This window comes from Primulina eburnea, chromosome 5, assembly GCF_022965805.1.
Source record: "Primulina eburnea isolate SZY01 chromosome 5, ASM2296580v1, whole genome shotgun sequence".
NCBI classification, from domain to species: Eukaryota; Viridiplantae; Streptophyta; class Magnoliopsida; order Lamiales; family Gesneriaceae; genus Primulina; species Primulina eburnea.
The window spans coordinates 7,017,864-7,040,583 of record NC_133105.1 but is presented as its reverse complement, the minus strand read 5'-3'; the positions used below and the strand labels follow the sequence as shown (position 1 = coordinate 7,040,583).

At 33.7% G+C, this 22,720-nt stretch overlaps 1 protein-coding gene, 1 long non-coding RNA gene and 1 pseudogene across 3 annotated transcripts; 2 read left to right on the top strand and 1 right to left on the bottom strand.

Annotated features, from left to right (window-relative positions):
* The first annotated feature begins 6,607 nt into the window (after positions 1-6,607).
* On the top strand, positions 6,608-11,781 carry LOC140832788 (oligopeptide transporter 4-like). Of its 2 annotated transcripts, XR_012118165.1 has the most exons (7): positions 6,608-7,162; positions 7,933-8,030; positions 8,706-9,311; positions 9,836-10,088; positions 10,184-10,366; positions 10,524-11,286; positions 11,661-11,781. XR_012118165.1 is itself a non-coding variant. In XM_073196978.1 (6 exons), exons 1-6 carry the CDS (start codon positions 6,626-6,628, stop codon positions 11,136-11,138), a joined length of 2,292 nt encoding a protein of 763 aa, XP_073053079.1. In that variant the 5' UTR covers positions 6,608-6,625; the 3' UTR covers positions 11,139-11,379. The 2 variants fall into 2 exon arrangements, 1 of the variants encoding a protein (XP_073053079.1); XM_073196978.1 differs by lacking the exon at positions 11,661-11,781 and having other exon boundaries at positions 10,524-11,379.
* A 910-nt stretch (positions 11,782-12,691) lies between these two features.
* LOC140832785 (uncharacterized) lies at positions 12,692-19,505 on the top strand (annotated as a pseudogene).
* LOC140832786 (uncharacterized) lies at positions 13,746-14,910 on the bottom strand. The gene is made up of 2 exons (XR_012118164.1): positions 14,593-14,910; positions 13,746-14,557 (listed from the first exon to the last, which is right to left on the bottom strand). It is a non-coding gene; the product is annotated as an uncharacterized lncRNA (long non-coding RNA).
* Positions 19,506-22,720: the final 3,215 nt, after the last annotated feature.

Below are 22,720 nucleotides of genomic sequence, written 5' to 3'. Positions count from 1 at the left end.
GTTGGAGATGAATGACCTAAATGGGGCATGCTATAAAAACATATTACATTATAAGTTGCACATTTGTTTTTTTTTTTAAACACAAATTAAAATAATATTTAGAAAAAAATCATACAAAAAAATCGCATTTTAACCATATTTAATTAATTTAAAAAATGGTCGCACGTTTTTCAAATTCAGTTAACAGGTATATCGGTAAAAAAAAAAGACCAAAAAATTATACTAAATATAAAACATGAACTATATATTTTGGATAATCGAGAAAAAAAGGAAATATATATAATTGGAACGAATAGTGTAAAATCGAACACTTGTTATTTTATTTAAAGTTATAGCTTATAGTAATAGTACATCTCAATTTTTTAAATTGTAAAAGAGCTCAAGCGTCAAATTTCAATTGCTCTACCCGATAAGAATAATTGTTGCAACTCAACAATATCTCATTCAATGATTGCATGCATCGCAATAAATAAGGAGTAGGTCTCATGTGAGACCGTCTCACGGATCTTAATCCGTGAGACGGGTCAACCCTACCCATATTCACAATAAAAAGTAATACTTTTAGCATAAATAGTAATACTTTTTCATGGATGACCCAAATAAGAGATCCGTCTCACAAATATAACCCGTGAGACCGTCTCACACAAGTTTTTGCCATAAATAAGAATCAATTATATGACTTTGGCTCTAATATTAATCGTAAGACCAAACACTCGTCATTTTATCAAAAGTTATAGCTGATCATAATTGTATAATTCAAATATTTTAAAATTTACAAGAGCTCGATCAAGTGTCATGTTTCGATTCTTTTATCCATAATTAACGACTATTACATCATAAGAAAGAGAATATATATTCTTATATTAAAAATATGTTTTATATAACACATAAAGAGATAAAAACATAGTCCAACCAGTTGAGATCCAAGGTTTAAATATAAAGTGGAGCACGGAATCTTCCTTGTTTAAATAAATATCCCCAAATTTTTCTTTATCTCCATTTTCAACAAGGAGAATGATAATTACATTTCATATAACGTGAAATGTATTCCATTTGAATTTTTTAATATATTTTCTGATAAGTTATCATCATTCATTACTTTCTTTTTTATCCATTCATGTTTAATTTGTATGTTTTTTTTTTTTTTTTGGTTTTCGACAAAAATGAAAAAATGCAAATTACATGAACAAAAGTATAATTTTATCATATTTAAATAATAAATTTTATTAAGATACTAAGATTGTTAATCTCCATTTTTTTCTAGACATTACGATTAATCGAAAGAAATTAAGTTTTATGTATTATAAAAAAATGTGACAAACTATTAAAACAATCACAAAATATCTTTTGATCTGAAAAAAAGTAGAAATAATGCTTATTTATTTTTAACAAAACATCTTTTGATTTGAAAAAAATTAGAAATAATGCTTATATTAATTTTAATTTGTGCTTTATTTTATATTTATTGATATTATCAAATTTAATGATCATTTTTATTAGTTTTTTTTTTAAAATAGGTAGTTTTTGGCAATCTAATTTAGTAATTTAGATTCATTGATAAAGTTGCTTTTTTTGAAATAAAGTTACTTAAAAACGACAAAAGTTAATATTATCGACTTATACAACAAAAAGTAAATATATAATATATTTATGAAATAATGAAGTATAAATAAATACCAATCTCATTTCAATCATTTCTTCGTGGCCCCGACCCACATGTCACGTTCATTAAATAAAAAAATAAATAAATATATATATTTATTTATTTGAAGGAGTATATATTAATTTTCATTCCTATCATAAATTTATATCTTTGAAATGAACGTTTCACATGTCTTTCTTCCTCGGATTTCACATCGACATTCCAATTTAAAATTTGACGATGTTTCTCGGTACATAAAATAAAACGGACAACATTAAATAAAACGGACAACATTTTTTCAGTTGTGAGAAATGATTGTCATAATTATAAATCTAATGTTAGATTCAATCTAAATTCAAGATTTTGATGTCAAATTAGTTACGAGTAATCGCGATGATGTTTAACTTTAGCTTACAATTTAAATCAAAATGATATTTGCTTTTGATAAACATAAGAGTGGGTCTTATGTGAGACCGTTTCACGGATTTTAATCTATGAGACGGGTCAATCCTACCGATATTAACAATAAAAAATAACACCCTTAGCATAAAAAATAATATTTTTTTAATGGATAACCTAATAAAAGATCCGTCTCATAAATACGACCCGTGAGACCGTCTCACAAAAGTTTTGCCTTAACATAAATTTTAATTCAATCGATCTAATTTAAAATTTACTTTAAAACAAATATTTTGTAATTTTTTTTTGTTTTATTCCTTTAAAAATATACTCATAAAATTATTATTATTTTATTTACATATCAATGTGAAAAAAATGAACAAACCTATATAATTTCTCCGTCCCAGTTAAATATGTTTCATTTTTTGGATTGTCTTAAATATGTAGTTCAGTTTCTACTTTTAATATCATTTTTCTTATTTTAAATAATACACTTTTATTAATTAAGTGTTGAAAAACTTACAACTATTTTTAAATGAATTAAATAGTATTACGGTGGGGACCCGGACGCTAATCAAGTTCTTTATCATAATTGGGACTAATTAATCAATTAAAACAGGGTCTAATAATTTTTTTTTTTAAAATGCGGAACGTAGTGAAATTAAAACATATATACATATCAGTATATAAAATACAAGTCATGTATTACAACACATTTATTCAAACTAGGGTTTGACAACTACTATCAAGTGTTCAACCCTATCTCTAGTCCAAGTCCGGTGTCACCACTCTAATCACGATATCTCTCTTCATCTCCTGGACCCTGATCATGTCCCACCTGTTGTCAAGTACACATACAGACAAGACAACAGCCGGATAAACCGGTGAGAATATACTCCCAGTATAAATCAACGAAACATGCAATCATATAAACAATATAAAGCATGTAATCAGGTAACAGATATATGTAACAAAGTCTGAAACAGAATCAATATCAAACTGTCGACAATACTCGTAGCTACATCATTCAGACTAGACACAATCCTAGTCTAGGGATCCCGATTCCAGAAGTTGGCATGCATATATCGACTAGCAGTAATAGAAAAGACCCCAGTTCTATCCACGCCGATATGGTATCGATCAACAGTAATAGAAAAGACTCCAGTTCTATTCACATCGATACGGTATCGATTACCAGTAATAGAGGAAGCTATTATTCTATCCACATCAATATAGTACCGATTAACAGTAATAGAAGCAAATCTAATTCTATCCACATCGATATGACATCGATTAACAGTAATAGAAGAGCTACTAATCTATCCACATCGATACAATACTGATTAACAGTAATAGAAAAAGCCACCATCCTATCCACATCGATAGCCAAACATCCAGTGACAGTCTTTGGCACAACCGCCAATACACCATCTTATGACATCGTGCAATGTGCCCGTGGTGATCCCACCACTAACGGCATTTCTGTCATAAGATTACTCTTCTAATACCTGTAATCTATAACTCAAGAAAACAAGTATATCAATCAATCAATGCAAATATCAATGCAATAAAGTAAAGTATGTGATTTAGGGAAACCCAAGTCTAAACCGACTCAAGTCCATCTCCCAATACCACATTGACTTATACCTTTCTTTCGTCGGTTTCTAGCTCAGTAGAAGTCCTGAACTCACAATCTATCTGGCAATGACAATACCAATAATTTCATATCAGTATACTTTTCAAATCAATAACAATCTGATCAATCTTGATTTAATTCAAAATCAACGGCATAACGGTACAATTTCAATATCCCCGTCAATCCAATAATCTCAAATCGCAGTTACAATCCATAACCCATATCCAATACAATCCGTAATCCAATCACAATTCAAATCTGTCTGGTATAAATCAATATACCCTAAAAATTCATAACCATTTCATAATCAGTCCGTTTCTCAATCTGACTTCGATTCTACGATGTCTAACATGTCAAGAACATCATATATGAATCCTATTCAATTCTGACAATAGCATAATTTCAAAGCATGTCAAAACGTAGCAAAACTTACGTCCAGTTGTAGCCTACGTTGATAGGATTACAGTACTGAAGTCAGATTACAATTCAGACGGACGGATTTCTCACAAAAGGCGTAAGGATTTTTCACTCTTATACAGGAACCTTTCTCGAGCTTCTTTCTTCCTTTTTACTGAAGGAACCACGTATAATTACATATATATATCAAGTGGTTCGGTTAATGATACGCGTCTCATTATCATTCAATTCAGGCGGCGCTCGAGCGGTAATAAACTACAGCTCGAGCGCGACAGTTTCTGTCCGAACTCTTCCGAATTGCACATTAGCGCTCGGGCGGTCATAAATTACCGCCCGGGCGCCATCTCTTCTGCCCGAAGCATTCTCCTACAGAACATTGGCGCTCGGGCGGTCGTAATCTACCGCTCGGGCGCCACTACTTCTGTCCAAAACTTACACAAGTTATATGAACTCTTATTTCGTGTCCCGATTAATGCTTTCATAATCATATCAAATTATAAATCAATAATTATCGATTACTAGGATTAAATTTCCGGGAATTACAATTACGTCATTTTCAAGAAAAATGTGATGAAAAATGAAATTTAGTTTGAGAATTTATGATTCTATATTTTTTATTTGTAAAAAAATTAATTGGCACGCATCCCCAAAATTTAATGCAAAAATTAATGACGAATAATTAATTCAGATATACTACGTTCGAGCAAACCAAAGGTGGCGTGGTTCCCTAGTTGCTGAATCCAACTGGGCTCATGCTGTTAATATTAAATAAATGTATTAATTGTTTTTTATTTATTTATTTATCTCCATGCCATTTCTTTTCACGTAAATAAAAAATTTATTGTCACATAAATTAGTAAAATTATTGGAAATTTTAATTTTAAATCAACTTTCAAATTATACCGTTACTTAACGAATGATTAATTAAATTATTTGTTCTATTTCCAATAGTTAGTTAATTAGAATATCTCAAATTAAATTTATGTATATTAGGAATATTATAGAATTTTTATTTTTTAAATATGGATATATGTTTATATATTTGAGATAAACAAAAAAAAAATGCAATATTTAGCATACTTTTAAATATTTTAAACGGAAGAAAATATGAAATTCTAGGAAATCTAGAATTAAATCATGCCTTTAAAGTTTTATTTAGCGAATAGGTCTGTTGTGAGACGGTCTTACAAATCTTTATATATGATACGGGTCAATCCTACCGATATTCACAATAAAAAGTAATATTCTTAGCATAAAAAATAATATTTTTTCATGGATGACCTAAATAAGAAATCTGTCTCACAAAATGTGACCTGCAAGACCGTCGTCTCACACAAGTTTTTGCCTTATTTAACTTGATTTTCACCCGGTGAGGAAAAAAATTAAATATTAAAATAACCAGAATATAAAATACCCAACATAGCTCTATCACATAAATTATTCTAATTTATGAAGAAATTTAAAAATAATTACACAATTAAATAACCAAAATAAGCATATTCAAAAACGAATTATAAATAATTTTATAATAAAAATAACCAACAAAAACATTTAATCATAAATTAATTTCGATTTAAATCTGGCTGTACTAAAAATATTTGTATGCCTAATTAAATTCTTATTTTTACGCTTCAAATTTGAACATCTGATTGCATAATTTATTGATAATTCAACCAAAGTATCGTATTAAAAATATATGAGAAAAATAATGAGTTAATAATATAGAAAAATATATTTATTGATGTAAGTCATTTTAAGTAAAATCTGAAAACATATTCATGAAAATTTATCCGTAAAGTAGACAATATCATTTAATTGTAAAAATGCGAATTTCTTCGTACAACATAATAAATATAAAATTAAGTTAATTAATATATATCATTTGATTCTCTTATACAATAAGTTGGTTTAGTTATTATAAAATTATATCTTGTCTCGTCTTTTTGACGAAATGATAAACATTCATCGTTTGATTTTGATCAAAAATTTTATATGTTCAACATCATGATTATTCTCTCTAACATAATTAAGAATTTTGAAATAAAAGAAAATACACTCAATAATTGTTTAATTTCACTTGAAATATTTTTATTTTTAGTGTATAATATTATTCTATATATTTAATTTTAATATAACAGTAAAAAAATTGAAAACACGACAAAAAGTAATGTTCTTTCATCCTAAAATTAAAATCATCTTTCATAAATGCATGATTTGACTCATTTTAAAATTAGAATGTTTTTCGTAATTGTAACGTTTGACTCGTAAAATGAAATGATAAAAGAAGAGTCAATATTTTTTTCTTTTTAAATATATTCTTTATTAAATTTGAGAGAAAAAATAAGATGATACAAGAATTTGGAAACTTTTCGACTCACACTATTGGAAAATAAAGATAATTATTTAATTTTTAGATTTTTTTAAAACATAATTCGTAGTAAAAATCGAACACTGCACATGCACACTGCGTTCCATATATATTCGTACAATATCTATCCACTGAATCGATTTCCTCTCAGCTTTCCTCAAACATGGGAACAATGGAAATCGAAGCTCCCCTCAAAAACCCGTCAAAATTCTTCGAGAAAAACGATGAAGCAGAAGTCGAAGAAGACGAACTTTCACCCATCGAACAAGTCCGGCTGACGGTGCCGATCACCGACGACCCCAACCTCCCCGTATGGACTTTCCGAATGTGGGTTCTGGGGATTTTCTCCTGCGTCCTCCTCTCTTTCCTCAACCAGTTCTTCTCTTACCGGAAAGAGCCTCTGGTCATCAGTCAGATAACCGTGATCGTGGCATCTCTGCCCATCGGACGGTTCATGGCCACCACCTTGCCCACCAAGATATGGGTGGTCTCGGTCCCTGTGTTCGGGCCGAAGGAGTTCACCCTCAACCCGGGACCGTTTAACATCAAGGAGCATGTGCTGATATCCATTTTCGCTAATGCCGGGAGTGCTTTCGGGAATGGGCCGGCGTATGCTGTCATGATTGTGGATATCATCATCGCTTTTTATCGAAGGAAGATATCTTTTCTGGCTGGATGGCTGCTCGTTATCACCACTCAGGTTCTGTTCGAACTTCTTTTTTTTTTTGGAAACCTGTTTTCTTTTTGTTTGTTTGATTTCCAAAGAAATGATCAGATTGAATGAGTGCGATTTGTTGTGCATTTCTTGGTTCACTCATTTTTTGACTACTAGCTAGCGATGCTTGTGGTTCATTGGATCCCCTCTTTCTAAAGAAGATTAGTTGAACAAAAAAGGAAACAATTCTGTTTGTTTATTAATCAAACAAGAAAGGAAGTTTGGTTTTATTTTTTGTTCTTATTCATAGGATTTCTGTGTAGTTTAGATCAATTAGTTTGGTTTTGATGAAAGTTTTGAATGCGTCCATTAATTCATTTATTTTGGTATGATAGGTTTGAAACCAGCGGCAATAGAATTGGAAAATAGTCCATTTAGTACTTTATTTTGTCATATTTACTGTTTTTGTCTTGTAACTCATTGTTTTAATCTTGTAATTTTGTGGTTTTTAGTTCTAGTTCATCTAATACCACGTATATATTTTCGGATATCATATCAATATTAGGACTAAAAATCATATAAAAAATGTTATAGGACCATTAGAAAATTGCTTTAGAAAATTGTCGAAAATTGGACGACGAAAAAAGAAAACAAGATCAAGGTTATAATGGTTATCCAATTCTTCGTTTTTATGTTAATGTTTTTTTTTACGAGGCAAGCGGTAGATAATATATTATCAATATGATTAATAAAAAATAATGATTAAAGTATTATTTAAAAATGGCTATTAAAAAAATGATATATTTTTTTGACAGGTTCTAGGTTATGGATGGGCGGGGCTCCTTAGGAAGTACGTGGTTGAGCCGGCACACATGTGGTGGCCCAGCACTCTTGTCCAGATTTCCCTATTCAAGTAACGATCAGTATTCTGCGCCTTATTTTTTTTTCTTCTTAAATTTCAAGTAATTTGATTTCGGTATGAAGAGCGGATCTTCAAATTTTCCAAGCTTTTGGGAGTGGTCATTGCTTAGGATCTGCACAGACAAAAATAGGGTTAAGGAGTGCCGGAGATGTTTTCGACGTGGTGTTTCCGATGTTTAACTCAGTGCTTTGGTTATGAATGAAAATATTTAAGAGTGCGACATAAGAGCATAAAGTGAGCATGAGAGTATATATGTTGTAAAACCGTGACCAATAGCTGATACTTATAAAAGTAGGAGATATTATTTACCTTGTTGGAGAATGATTCTTGCTATAATAGAATTCTGCCAGAGATTAAAAAAATCAGATGATAGAACTCTCTAATCATGGCGGCTAGCACTCTTAATGACAGCTAAAATTCTCACCTTATCTCGATGAGATTCGATCAGATCCTACGTCTTCATATTCTAACTGGCATTAGGTTCGGGTTTTTTAGCCACACTAATGGGCTTGGACTCTTAAAAAATGGTATGTGGGCTCAGCCTTGCCAGAATTTTTATATACTTGGCCTCTTGATATGTTCCTTTCGTACTTGTTTTGGGAAAACTTTTGTCGTATCCGTTCATACATAATATGTGCCTCTATATTTTGATATTGGGTTTAAAAGGACATTGCATGAAAAAGAACATGAAGATGACGGTGAAAGCAGTGACAATGGTGGCAAGAAGAAGCGTCAAATTTCGCGGCCAAAGTTCTTTTTGATTGCGCTAGCTTGTAGCTTTTGCTGGTATATATTCCCAGGCTATCTCTTCCGGACCTTGTCAAGCATTTCATGGATATGTTGGGCATTTCCCAAATCTGTTACTGCTCATCAGATAGGATCTGGTCTGAATGGCTTGGGAGTTGGAGCCCTCACTCTTGACTGGGCAACTGTAGCTTCTTTCTTGTTCAGCCCTCTAATCTCCCCGTTCTTTGCTATTGCCAATGTTTTTGTCGGATACTTTGTCATAATGTATATTGTAATTCCCATATCCTATTGGGGCTTGAACGTCTACAACGCCAAAAATTTCCCTATCTATTCCGCCGACCTGTTTACTGCAGATGGTCAGGAGTATGACATAGCAAGCATTGTTAACAGTAAATTTGAGCTTGACATTGAGCAGTATCAGAAGCAAGGGAGAATTAACTTGAGCACATTCTTTTCTCTTACCTATGGATTTGGATTCGCCACCATCGCTGCTACAGTTTCGCATGTTGCATTGTTCTATGGAAGGTACGTACTTCTTTTCTTCGTTTAAAAGTTATTTTCCTCTCATGCCTTCAAATTTTGGCTGGCTGCATTTTTCTAGTCTAGATCGAATATCATTCAAGATTCATGCGTATTTGGTGTTCTGTTTTCTACAACCAAAAGATGAACATTCTCGAATTCTTAAAGTGGAAATTCAAAAAACCATGTTAGAGCGAGCGCTCCCTAACTTTGTATAGGATACGCTGGCATTCATCTTCTTTTGCTTTCGACTAATGGTCCATTTCCACAACTGTTCGTTAGATTTTGATCATGCAGGTGCTATGTGAATAGGATAGGGGTGCTATTATTAGACTTCTAAAATAAAATCGAAAAAGAAAATGTTAGCATTTTGAATTGATCTTGCTAGGCGCTAGCTAGTGTTTAAGATGCAATCCAGCTAGATGCCTTTTCCTAACATTAATTGAGACTCGAGTAAAAGTAGCCGATTTGCGCTCATTGATATGCAGTTTCTGGTATGCTGATATGACTCATAATTTGCTACTCTGCAGAGAGATCGTTCAGCGTTACAAGGCATCTACCAAGGCAAAGATGGATATCCACTCTAAACTAATGAAAAGGTACCAAGACATACCTTCCTGGTGGTTTTATATTCTTCTTGGGGTGACAATGTCGGTTGCTCTTGCCCTCTGCATCTTCCTGAACAACGAGGTCCAGATGCCTTATTGGGGTCTTTTTCTTGCTGCTGCCATAGCTTTCTCATTTACTCTACCTATTAGTATTATTACTGCAACAACAAATCAGGTGATTTCTTGAAAATATTTGTTCTGAACTCTTCATTTTTTGGGTTGGTTTATATTCCGATTCGTTCATATATCGCTGCTCGTTTTCTTTAACAGACTCCTGGGCTGAACATAATCACGGAATATATTATGGGAGTCATATATCCTGGTAGGCCGATAGCAAATGTCACCTTTAAGGTTTACGGCTACATGAGCATGACTCAAGCCATAGCTTTTCTCAGCGATTTCAAGCTTGGCCATTACATGAAGATTCCTCCCAGATCAATGTTCCTGGTTCAGGTAACACTTCCTTTCATAAGACATATATATATACCAACTGAATGGCTGATCCTCATCAATCCTTCCAGGAAAAAAGCTTAATTTCTTTTCTGCGTGATGATTCTTTCTTGTTCTGTGATTAATCAACAATGCTTTCTGACACAAATTTTACATCCAGTTCCTGGGAACAATGATAGCAGGCACTGTAAATATGGGAGTTGCTTGGTGGCTTCTATACACCGTAGAAAACATATGCAACCAAGACCAGTTTTCAGACAGTCCCTGGACTTGCCCGAGTGATCAAGTCTTCTTCGATGCATCAGTCATCTGGGGACTTGTGAGTCCTAAACGAATCTTTGGACGTTATGGAAACTATCCAGCACTCAACTGGTTCTTTCTCGCGGGCTTACTAGGCCCGGTTGTTGTTTGGGGATTCCACAAGGCATTCCCAACACAATCGTGGATTCCACTCATCAATCTTCCTGTACTACTCGGAGCAACAGCTAGTATGCCACCTGCAACCGCTCTAAACTACAATTCTTGGATACTAGTAGGGACGATTTTCAACTTTTTTGTGTTCAGATACCGTAAAAACTGGTGGCAAAGGTACAACTATATCCTTTCGGCTGCACTAGATGCTGGTGTTGCTTTCATGACTGTTCTTCTTTACTTCACTCTGGGGATTGAGAACAAAAAGATACATTGGTGGGGCACTTATCACTCTGAACATTGCGATCTCGCGACATGCCCCACGGCTAAAGGCATCGTAGTGGAACATTGCCCTGTGTTTTAACAGTTTATCTGGTTGCTGCTGCTGGTGTTTGCTTGTTTGTGTTCTTTAAAAAATGTGTTGATTTAGTATAAATTTCCTCCAAGAAACATTACAAAGTATTTAAGAAAACTTGTATATATGTGTGGTCCCTAGCTCAATTCTGCGATAGGTTCAGGCACTCTCTTATCGTCAAAGTTGAAGCCAGATGTTATGAAAGTATTTTGAATTTTTTTTAGTTTCCATTTTCAGTGGTAGATTAACTTTGATTTACATGCTATTAGGTATCGTTCGAATTGATGGATTCGATTTTGAAAAAAAATATTTCATTTGGTGAATTATTTGATGAATCAAATCAAGTGACAGTCGTTCTAAATATATTAGAAATTATGACTTAGCAATGGAGAGGGCTTTCTACATGTAATCTCAGCTAAACACCCTATCATCTAAAAGTTAGGAAGAAATTTCGTGCAAGATTGGAGAAATGTGCAGTGAGCGTTGTTGGTCCAAAATTTAGGAAAAATCCCAAGAAAAATACCAAATCAGCTCCAAAAAAATTCTCCAAAATTTACCGAATACCCTTCGGATACCCAGAAATTGTGTAGCAAATGAGGTGTAACGATATCATTAGCAGAACTTGGTCAGGAAAATCAAAACCGTGAAGCACGTAAAAGACTTAAACTCATAAATCACCTTTCCCAAGTTGAATTCACGCATCTAAATTCTTAGGTCTTGCACATTATTTTCCGTCTTCTGTATAACAAGAATGTCGTTCCTTGAGTTCTAAAGGTCCACTCATGTAGCCAATCGGCCGGGAAGTCACCGGACGGGGAAAACAGTTTTCCGGCAACAAGTTGTGCAATGTTTTGAAATTCTAAAATCTGGGCAAAATCGTCGGCTTATTTCGAAAAAATTTGTATATAAAATTCTTAGATCTCGGTGCAAAGAATCGACCATGAAATTTCCGATCACACGTGGCGATTGGAGCTCAGCGACGCTTGAGTTACATGCACCACCCTGATTATCGATTTTCTGGTTTCCAAAGCTTTGTACACTTAATCTAAGCATGGCCCAAAAGTTTCATCAACCTTCTATCGATTTGTTATGATTTTTTAAAATCTTAATCAAAGTTATGCGGTACAAGTTCGTTCAAATATGAGTTTCAAAAGATCGAACAGTTGCTTTCAACTCTAATCCATATACAACGACTTCGTTTGTATTTTTAGTCCACTAGACAACATAGTTTCAGTTTGAAAAATGAGTCTAACGAAGGACGAGTTCAAAACCTGGTTATATGATTTATTTGAACAATGTTATTTCGGTCTAGGATTATGAGTTCATTTTAGTTCGTAAATGATCAATTTGAGTACGTGAGTATTTTCGTTGCCTACCTATATGTTAATATTTCATTTAGGTAAATCTATAAATCCAATTTTTTTTAAAAAAAAATCATGAATTTTCTTTTTGATGAAAAAATTCCTCTAATATTTTACATATGAAACTTTTCTTCAAAATCAAGGCATGCTCATGATATATAATATGACAATGAAAATGGTGTCTCGTTTCTGGGCCTACGAGTTGCGAGCCCAAATGTAGTTAATAAATACCAAGCTGACCATGGCTTTTGGTCCCCCAAATCAAAATCTTAAAAAACCTGATTCCAAGTGTTTGGCTAAAATTTCGGAGAGACTTAAGTATGATCGCGCCTTCCGATGATCGCGCCATTAGCATCTGCAGCCACTGGTGAGAGGGTGGTTTTTTTTTTTTTTTTTTTTTTGTAGTTATGCAGTTACTTGGAACTTCCGGTGTTGCTTCCCAGGCCATGCATAATCTTTATGTGGTTTTGTTGTTGTTTTTTGTTTGTTTATAGTTTTCTACTTGGTTGAGTCTCGGATACTGTCGGTCTTGAATCTTCTCAGAATGTTTTGTGTCAGTCCATTACTTTTTCTGGCACATTTGGTGCAGCTTCAACAATTTGGGGAAGTAGTTTGTGAAAATAAAGTGTGAGATTGCTTGTTGCTTATGGTTAGTTAGATCACAGGAAAAAGGAGGATTTTGGTGTGTCATATGATGGAAAACAAGTGTTTGGACTAAAAAAATCAAAGTGGGATCTTTTTCTTGAAAAAATCCAGCTATACTTGATTTCAAGTTTCAAATTATAGTGATCAAACAGTCTCTCTTTTTCCTCGATACTTTTCTTAGAATTTTATTTTTACCGTTTCACTTTTTGCGTATAATTATCACACATCTCTTCCAATATATCTAATCAACTTCTATGAATAAAAGCCAAAGCTATTTTTATCGGTTGTGTTATATAGGCTTCATATATTCTTAGCTGTTCACTGTCGTTCATTATTTTTGCATTATTAAAATTGTTTTTAAAATTTCTTTAGTGACTTTTTTGTATCTGAGCTGTGGGTAACTTCTTTTAATTATTTGTTATTTCCAGTGACAGGGAAATTCCGTCCTCGAATATTGATTTACATTTTGTTCACTGCTCCCGAAATCTAGAAAAATGTAAAGTATGCACATACATGATTCCAAAGATTTTTTTTGAGGAACATTTTCTCGGCACTCATGCTCTGGTATGCTTACTGAAATACTAAGAGGCTTAATTTTGTGCAACAGTGCAAGAATTAAGTATGACTTCTAAAGAACATCTTATTTTTAGACATTCTGGGAATACTTTGTGGTTGCATTATGGACTTTTGGTGTTATTGTCTTCCTATCCAGGACATATCTAAGTTTGCTAGACCCGTCCATCCATCTTACAGAGAACTCCCTTGTTCTTACTTGTGTAAGGGCTGACTAAAAAATTATCTTAGTTGTACTTGAACCCTGATTCTTGCACTGATATATTGCTCTTGAGATCTATGTGGAATCATGTCTCATCTTGTTTGATTGATGGTCTTAGACTGCCGGTATTTCTGAAGGACTCAAGCTGCACTCGACTCCTCGTTACTAATGAAGACTTCATTATTAATTAAGTTGTTCTTCCTTAAGGGTGTGCCAAATTTTCTTTTACTGTGCTTTTCAGTGTAAATTGATATAACAATAGTAGCTGCACGTAAATTCCTTACATGTGGTAGGACCAGTATTTATGACATTTTAGTGTTTTTTTTTTTGTGATGTGCTCTAGTTTCAGTCTCCGTCACCTTTTTGCTTTCCGTAGGGATGATAGTTCCACTCAATACTTTAATTCATGTGGTGCATGTAGACTGGAAAACTTTTTTCTCGATAAATTTAATGTTTAACTGCCAGGTGACTAAATTTTCCTAGAAAATTAGGGACTACGTGGTTAGTGGCTACTGCCTATAACTAAGGGTGAAGGTTTTAGGAGGTCAAGTATTTTGTGGCACGTCTTATATTTTGTGTTCTTTTTTCTTTTCTCATTTCTTGACATGTTTTAGTCTTAAAAGGAAGGTGATTTATAATTGTACATGCTTTTGTTCTTCATTGATAGACATTAATGTTTCACATCACCAAAATCCATTTTTTTTGCCTATTGATACAACAAAGGGCAAATCACACATTGAATTAAATGTCACAACATCTTGTTTTTGCATATCTCTTTTGGTCCATTTGACTTTGGCTGTCTAGATGGAGTGTAGTTTCTGTTTGGTATTATTTGTCCATTCCTTTGCATATGCATGATCAAGTGGAGGACACAAATTAAGCTCGATGGACAGGCTTTAACTGAAACAATGTATTTACCTCTTGGAATTGGTTTATACAGCCTGAGAGCTCATTGATAAGGGTGATGGAAATTTAATTTTGGGAATGTATCTTTCATGAAGATGCCGCTGTTAGAATAGATGCTCTACAAGCCAACGGTTGGCTAGAGAATTTATTGACTCAAGTGAAATAAACTATATTTATTTTAATATAATTTAACTTTTAATGGTTTCGTTATACTTTATCTGTATATCCATGCAATCAGCATAGATAAAATCCTTGATTATGCTTTAACGCAAATGAATCGTAATTCGATGTTGAAACTCATTTGTAAACACTGCATATTCTAAATTCGTTCCTAGTCGATTCAGCCGCCTAAAACAGAGATAAAGGTCGCTTGAGCTCGAGACTAGCATCTGTGATGTTGTGTACCGCGTTTCTTGGTAAGGGCATAGAGATGTCCAAACATGCAGATGGGTAATCATGTGATAATTATACCGAACAACCCTCCATTGGACTTTCCAAGTGGTTATCATTCATCGAGTGGATAAGTCTGTGGTTATGATTGTACACCATTAGTCCTTACGACCCGGGACAACACCGAGACTCTATATGCTAGGGCTGTGCTTTGACTCGTTTACCGGCTCCAAGAGAGTCATCAGGTGGCGAGGTTGGATACAGTTGCGACACATATAGGAGCCCGTGCATTGTAGTCGGGAATTCACCTCTCACCTACGGGTGTGATATCTTGTGTGATCTGATGAAATAATAGTGCATGGAATCTCTGGCCAGAGTATGAGATGTACATTAGAGAAGGAGTTCTCAAATAGTACACGCGATGCCACTATTATAGTTATCACATAGTTATCGAATTAATATGCAACCCTCGATGAACCAATGGTTGCAAATTCGATCGGGATATATGAGATGAAGGGACCGTACTGTACGTTAATCATAATCGACTGGTTCTTGCAGGCACTATCAGTGATACCTAGGGGATCGTGGGGCGATGCTACTAGACGCTCTTACCATGATCCGATGGGTGCAATCAGAAATGAGTTCTGACATTCTGGATCAAGGTGTTGATGAAAAAAATGGGACTAACTGGGGTAAGCCCGAATAAAGGATTATGTCCTGAATCACAAAGAATTGTGAACTCACGGCTAGCTGTATCCCTGAACCATTGAGGATCACACAAGCACTGGATCGTTTGTTCCCGTTGAGAGAATAAATTCAAAGAGTTGAATTTATATTATGATATAGTAAATTCAAGGAGTTGAATTTATGATAATTAAATTTTGAGAAAATAAATTCAAGTAGTTGAATTTATGAGATGGTAAATTCAAGAAGTTGAATTTATGAAATTTGGAGAAAATAAATTCAAGGAGTTGAATTTATAAAATTTGATAATTTAATTTATTAAACTCAAAAGTTGAGTTTATTAAATATTAAATTTTGGAGGTGATAAATTCAAAGAGTTAAATTTATAATTTAAATAATAAATTCAAATGTTGAATTTATAATTAATTTAATTTATTAAGCTCAAAGGTTGAGTTTATTAAACATTAAATTAAATATAGTGAGTATTGTATTTAATGGGCTTGTAGGAGTACAAGTCCAACATACTAAATAACTAAAGTTTTTAGTGGACTTTGATTAATTAATTAAACCAGTTGGACTAGCTCAATTAATTAATAAAGCCCATTAATGTTAATTATGAATGATAGGTCATGGCTTAATTATAAATAGGTGTAATCAAGCCATAACCCTAGCCACCACCTTCACAAATTTCGAAAAACCTTTTTTCCAAAGCTTGAGAAATTCGGCCACTTCCTTTTGAAGGAAAACTTTGAGACGTCTCTCGTTTTCAATCTCCAACGTAAAACTTCTTCTAATTTTCTAGTGCGAATTAGAAGAGTAACAAATTATCTAGTCGTGAACCTGATTAGAAAAAAAGAGTCCTTGAAGATCGTTCGTAGGGATTCATCAAGAGCTAGATCCGCCTATACTGGATTAGTTGGAGCCAAGTGAAATTGTTCACCAAAGGTAAAATTCTAACACCCTATGAATTGTTGTTAAAATCATACGAGCGCCCAAAGCAAAACCTATTTTGATTGTCAAAATAAAATAAAATTTTTAAAACTTCCGTTGCGTTTGGACGTGTAGAAAACCAGATCAACAGCCACAACCGGGCCAATTAAATGTTTGAAAACAAAAAGCAAGACAAGATAACGAGAATTAGTGAATGTGTGATTACAGTCAAACACTATAACTAAATGCTGAAAACACATTTGAAAAGCTTTACCTTTGGCAGAGTGAGGGTAATCATTACTGCATGGGTTTTGTATGGAACCTATCTGCAATATTTTGCTTGTTGCCTACGGAAAAATAGGACTCTCTGCTTGCTAAATATTCCACCCATATCATGTTGACTAGGCAAGTGAAAAGAACAAAGAATCAGAAAAAAATCATTATGACTCTCTTATCGTAGGCTTCAAGAACTTATACCCTATTTGTTGGGTATAGGAAGTTGGAAATTCTATCTAACTGGTCTTGCCGATATCCTTTTTGTTTCTCTATTAGATGTATAAACTTATGATTAGATAGTCATGAATTCTCATTTCGTTCTTATAAGCTGGCGTTGGTGTATTCTGAATTGAATAATTTTTCAGGTAGCTTGTTCCCTGTGTAGCGAAACAAATGGACCGTGATATTTTAGATGTTCACATAGGAGAAAATTGCCCACAAAGAATCGTAACATGTGAATACTGCGAGTTTCCACTGCCTGCAATTGATTGGTTAGAACATCAGGTGGTCATTGTTGTTGGTTATGAAAATTGACAATCTTGTGTTGTTAATGTGCTTTCTTTGGTTGATCTAGGAAGTATGTGGCAACCGGACAGAACTATGTCATTTGTGCCACAAATATATTCGTCTGCGTGAAAGGAATGGTCATCAAAGCAGATGTAGTGGTGGTGTTGACAACATTGCTGATTCTTCTAGGTAAATAGAATCACCAATTACTTCATGCAGTGACCTAGACTTCATAGCTCTTTTTTGATCTTGAATTTACCAAAAATTTGCTGATAATATCAGTTTCTTTTGTTTGGTTTTAAAGAAACTAATGGAATATTTCTAATAACAAAACTAAAGAGCTGATCTATGTCAATTTATATTTATTTAATTTATTTTTCCTCATCATGTTCAAGTAATTGTAAATAACCACCTCAGTGGTTTCTTTGTTACTTTCCTTTTACTTTGAGTCCGCTTAATCCTGGATACCATTTAGTTTTAAACATTTTTGCTTGTTGGGGTGCACTCTTATTTAGATATAAAAGAGAAGGAAATCTTGAGATATCGTAAACCCTATAGTAGTTGCATTTTCATTTGTTACAACTTTGAAGATGACATCACTGAATAGATTGCTGTATACTTGGATGATCATTCTCATGTTTGGTTCGGTTCTGTACTGAAGTCTTTAATTTATTTCTGAACAAAACACATGCCATGAAATGATTGTAAATTATAACAGGAAATTGATTCTTGTAGGTAGAATTTCCCATAACTTCAACATTTTTTTCCGTAGAATTTTCTGTATCGGTAAACATTAATTAGTTGTAGTCAAAACTACTATACTCTGTCTCCTGTTCTTCACTATTCCAATTCCCGATGATATTTCATTTTCTCGTTTGTTGGATTAAAGGTATGTGCTTTTAGGCTTATGGGCTTTCCATGTGAGTGAATGGAAATTTGGAAAGGTGGGTTTGTCCCACATTAGAAAAATGAAGTGGTATAGATAAGTTTATATTGTGTTACACTTTATGGAGGTGTAACTATGATTGGTCAAGAGGCTCTCTCTCGCGTACACAGGCGCAGGGAGGTGCAAATCGTGGACCCGATTTGCAGTGGAAAAAAGGCTTGACTTGTGTGCAAGCGTACGAGCGCGATGTGGCCTTTCATATGGATGATATTGACATGTATATACATGGGATGTGCCTAGCCTAGAAATAGAGACCGAAAAATCCACTTTCTCTTGCTGCTACAGTACTTCTGCTACAGTACTGCTGCTCGTTCTGCTACAGTACTGCTTCTGCTGCTACAGTACTGATTCTGCTTGTTCTGCTTCTTCTCCGTACACTGATAAAGTTCAGGTACTGCTTTTGTTCGCTGGCATAGTGCTTTGTGCTGCAACTCTGCTGGTTTGCCCGTTGTATCCTGGGAAACAGACACCCGCTGAATCCTCGGAGCACATACCGAAGGGGGCGAATCTGTTTTAATGAAACTGTACAAGCTACAGGCCTCGGTTTGATTTATTTAAATATTGAACTACTGTTTTGATTAACTACTCTGATTTGCTGGTTTTGTTACACATAACTATCTGTTCTGTTTCTTTCATATATTTTGAACAACATATTTGCATGGCAGTTTGTGTGATTTTACATTCACTCGTACTTGAATAGCTTGCAGTCATGTTCCTTTCTTCGTTTATGATATATTTCTCTACAGTGTGATGTCGCGTGGTTTATGACATTATTGTAGGAACGTGAGACCACCCGAACCAGACCAAGGTGCTCCAAGAAGGCAACCACGAGAATTTTCATCAAGATGCCTTGTGTATGCTATGGCAGTTACAGATTGCAGTTCTATTAGGTTCATTCTTTTTCTAGAGGAAACCAAATCACAATCAAGTGCAATTATCTTGCCGGAATATGCTATCCAGGTAGTTCTTCTGCTCCAATTGTCATTCCATCTACAGTTTCGTCACGTGTGTAAATTGATGGACGATGTTTAAGAAATTTAAAAATGACGGCATGCCGCTCATGCAGGTCCGATTCATATAAAGTAGATTGAATACAATTGCGAAACAAAGACATGGTCTTGTTAATTGATCTCTGAAGTTGCCGGTTTCGTTAATACTTCTTGTAGGAATCTTGGTTCCACAAGTTTGTACTACCTCAGTTGAATTTTTATAAAAATAATAAAAAAAAGCATACATTGATTTGATACGCTATTCATTGTTTTTATTCACACACACATTTTAATATAAATACAAAATTGTACGTTCGAATAAAAATATAAAAACGAAAAACAACGAAAATATTGTACATTAATAAATCAATATAAATATTAAGTTGCGATTTGTTTTAAGAAAAGAACAATAAAAAGCAATATTGTGGGGACCCGACGCTAATCATCTTCTTAATCTTCTTTGGGGTTTAATTATCGGTTAAGATAAACAAGGTCTAAAAATTTTTCTTTTAAAATGCGGAAGGTAATGGAATCATGCTATTATACAAACCAGTATAATAATACAAATCATGTACAACATGCATCTTGTTTAACTAAGGTTTAACTACTACAATCAAGTAATAAAACCTATCTATATCCAAGTCCGGAATCACCACTCTAATCTTGATCTCTCATCTTCTTCTTGACCATGATCCTGCCCCACCTGTTGTCATGCACACATACAAAACAAGACAACATCCGGATAACTCAGGTGAGATATAAATATCCCAGTATAAACAATGTATACATGCAATCATATAAAACATAAAAGCATGAATTATATCTTACCACATGTAGCATACTCAAACAACATGTATCAATACCAGTCTGTAAATAAAACATGAATCGTAATCTACGAAACATAAATTCATACGGATCTGTAGATCAAACTCTAGTCTCAATATCTAAGACTCGGCTCATCTCTTATTCTAATATAGGGATCCCGATCTAAGTTAAACTTTTGGTATGCTGTATCGAGTGTCTACAATAGACGTCGATCTACATCTAAAGCTCATCGATACACCGTAAGTCTAGGGTCTGAGCAGTTCTGACAAAGACTTAGACTTGGGCATGCTATATGGAGTGTCTACAATAGAAGTCGATCTACATCTAAGCTCATCGATATACCACAAGTCTAGGGTCTTAGCAGTTCTGACAAAGACTTGGCGGTTCTGTCCTAGCTAGGCTGATCTGCCCTAGACTCAAACTCTGGCTCTGCTATAATTCAATAAACTTAACATATCAATCTGATAATCTGCAAATATCAATGCAATAAAATAAAGTATGTGATTTAGGGAAACTCAAGTCAAACCTAACTCGAGTTGTGCAATCCCGAATCAACATTTATTTATACCTTTGTCTTCCCGGTCTGACGAAGACGAAGTCTTGTATTCTGATCTGTCCATACCCAAATCTGGCAATGACAATATCAAATATACTGTATCAATGTATAATTCAATTCAAAACCTGTTCTGATCAATACTCAAATCAGTATATAATCTGACTCATGTCAATGACATAACAATATAATCCCAATCACTATCAAATCTGATCAGATGTCAGTCTGCTGATGTTTCGACGACATAACAATACAATCTGAATAACCACGTCAGTCTGAACATCACATATATACTACCAGAACTCATAATCAATACCATTACAATTCATAATCTGAATAATAACACAATTCTGATATCGAATCTCAACCAAATCTATTCTGAAATTCATAACAATTTCATAACCAGTCTGTTCTTTAATCTGACTCCAATTATACAATGTCTACTGTGACAGAAACATCATATCTGATTCGTATTCAATTATGACAATATCATAAATTCAAACCCTGTCTAACGTAACAAAACTTACGTCCAGATGAAGCCTGCGTCGATAGGAACTCGGTGTCGTACTCAGATTCAAAATCAGACGGACGGATTTCTCGCAAATTAATTTCTAAGGTCACGAGCTAAAATTCCTCCCCAAGTCTCGATTTTCTTTCTCAATTTTAAATATAATTCGTAGGCTTATATATATATATATATATATATATACACACGATTCATGCAGCAAGGCAAGTGGCATCGTGCATGTTTTGCACGTTGCGCGCATATGCGCTGGTTGTTCAAACCAGCACTCCGACTTCTCGCGCATATGCGCCACTCTTCTCGCGCATATGCGCTGAACCTACTGCCCCTCCCGCGCATGTGCGCAATTTACGTCGCGCAGATGCGCCAATGCTACTGGACGTTCCGCGCATGTGCGCGCATTCAAGTCGCGCATGTGCGCGCATGGATCTGTCTTCCTCGCGCATTCAACTGAAAAAATAATTTTTTTCATTATTCGGGATGAGTCGAAAATTCATATTACAAAATTGATCCATCAGATTATCTCAAAATAATTTTTGTGATATTTGGGTCCAATCAAAGACAATTTTTTTTATGATTATATTTTATACTTTTATGTTTATATTTGAATTACTTTCATGGAGTCATAGAAAATCAATTGAAAATTTAAATACATCTAGACTTTTATAAAACTTTTAAAAGTTATGATGGAATATCACATGATTTTTTAGAATTTCACGAAAGTTTATTTTTGATTCTACTATTTACATAGAATATAAAAATCTAGATTTTAAATTTCACAAGACAATTTAAAAGTCATTAATTCTTCCACGTTGAATACAAAGTTTTTTTTTTTTAAAAAAATAATCTACGAGCTTTTGTAAAACTCATAAGCTCTAAAAGAAATTTATCTAATACTTCGAAATTTTTTTTAAAAAAAATTATTTGACCTTTATAAGCTACTTGAGAAAATTAAGGAATTCTAACTTATTTAAATTTTTTAAAACTTTAACCAATTTTATTATATTCCAAATACAATCTCACGACTCAATGATACAAAATCCATGTCTTATAGAATATTGAGAAATAAATATGTATACATGTTCATCCATACATATTCACATAGGGATAGGTTGAGGGGAAAAAAAAAAAATAATGTTGGAACAAAAGGAAAAATGTTGAAAAGGAGGGGATTGATTTAGTTAGTTATCATTTTATTTATGGATGATTTATTTGAAATGAGTTGACTTGTGTTTCATAAATAAAAAAAAAGTTGAAATTTTAAAATAAAATTTATAAAAT

Excerpts from the sequence above, each read along its gene's own strand:
- LOC140832788 (XM_073196978.1), top strand. The coding sequence starts at position 6,626 with ATGGGAACAATGGAAATCGAAGCTCCCCTCAAAAACCCGTCAAAATTC. Across the intron at positions 8,031-8,705 it reads GTCCAGATTTCCCTATTCAA|GACATTGCATGAAAAAGAAC; the intron begins GTAACGATCAGT and ends TGGGTTTAAAAG. Across the intron at positions 10,089-10,183 it reads TTACTGCAACAACAAATCAG|ACTCCTGGGCTGAACATAAT; the intron begins GTGATTTCTTGA and ends TTTCTTTAACAG.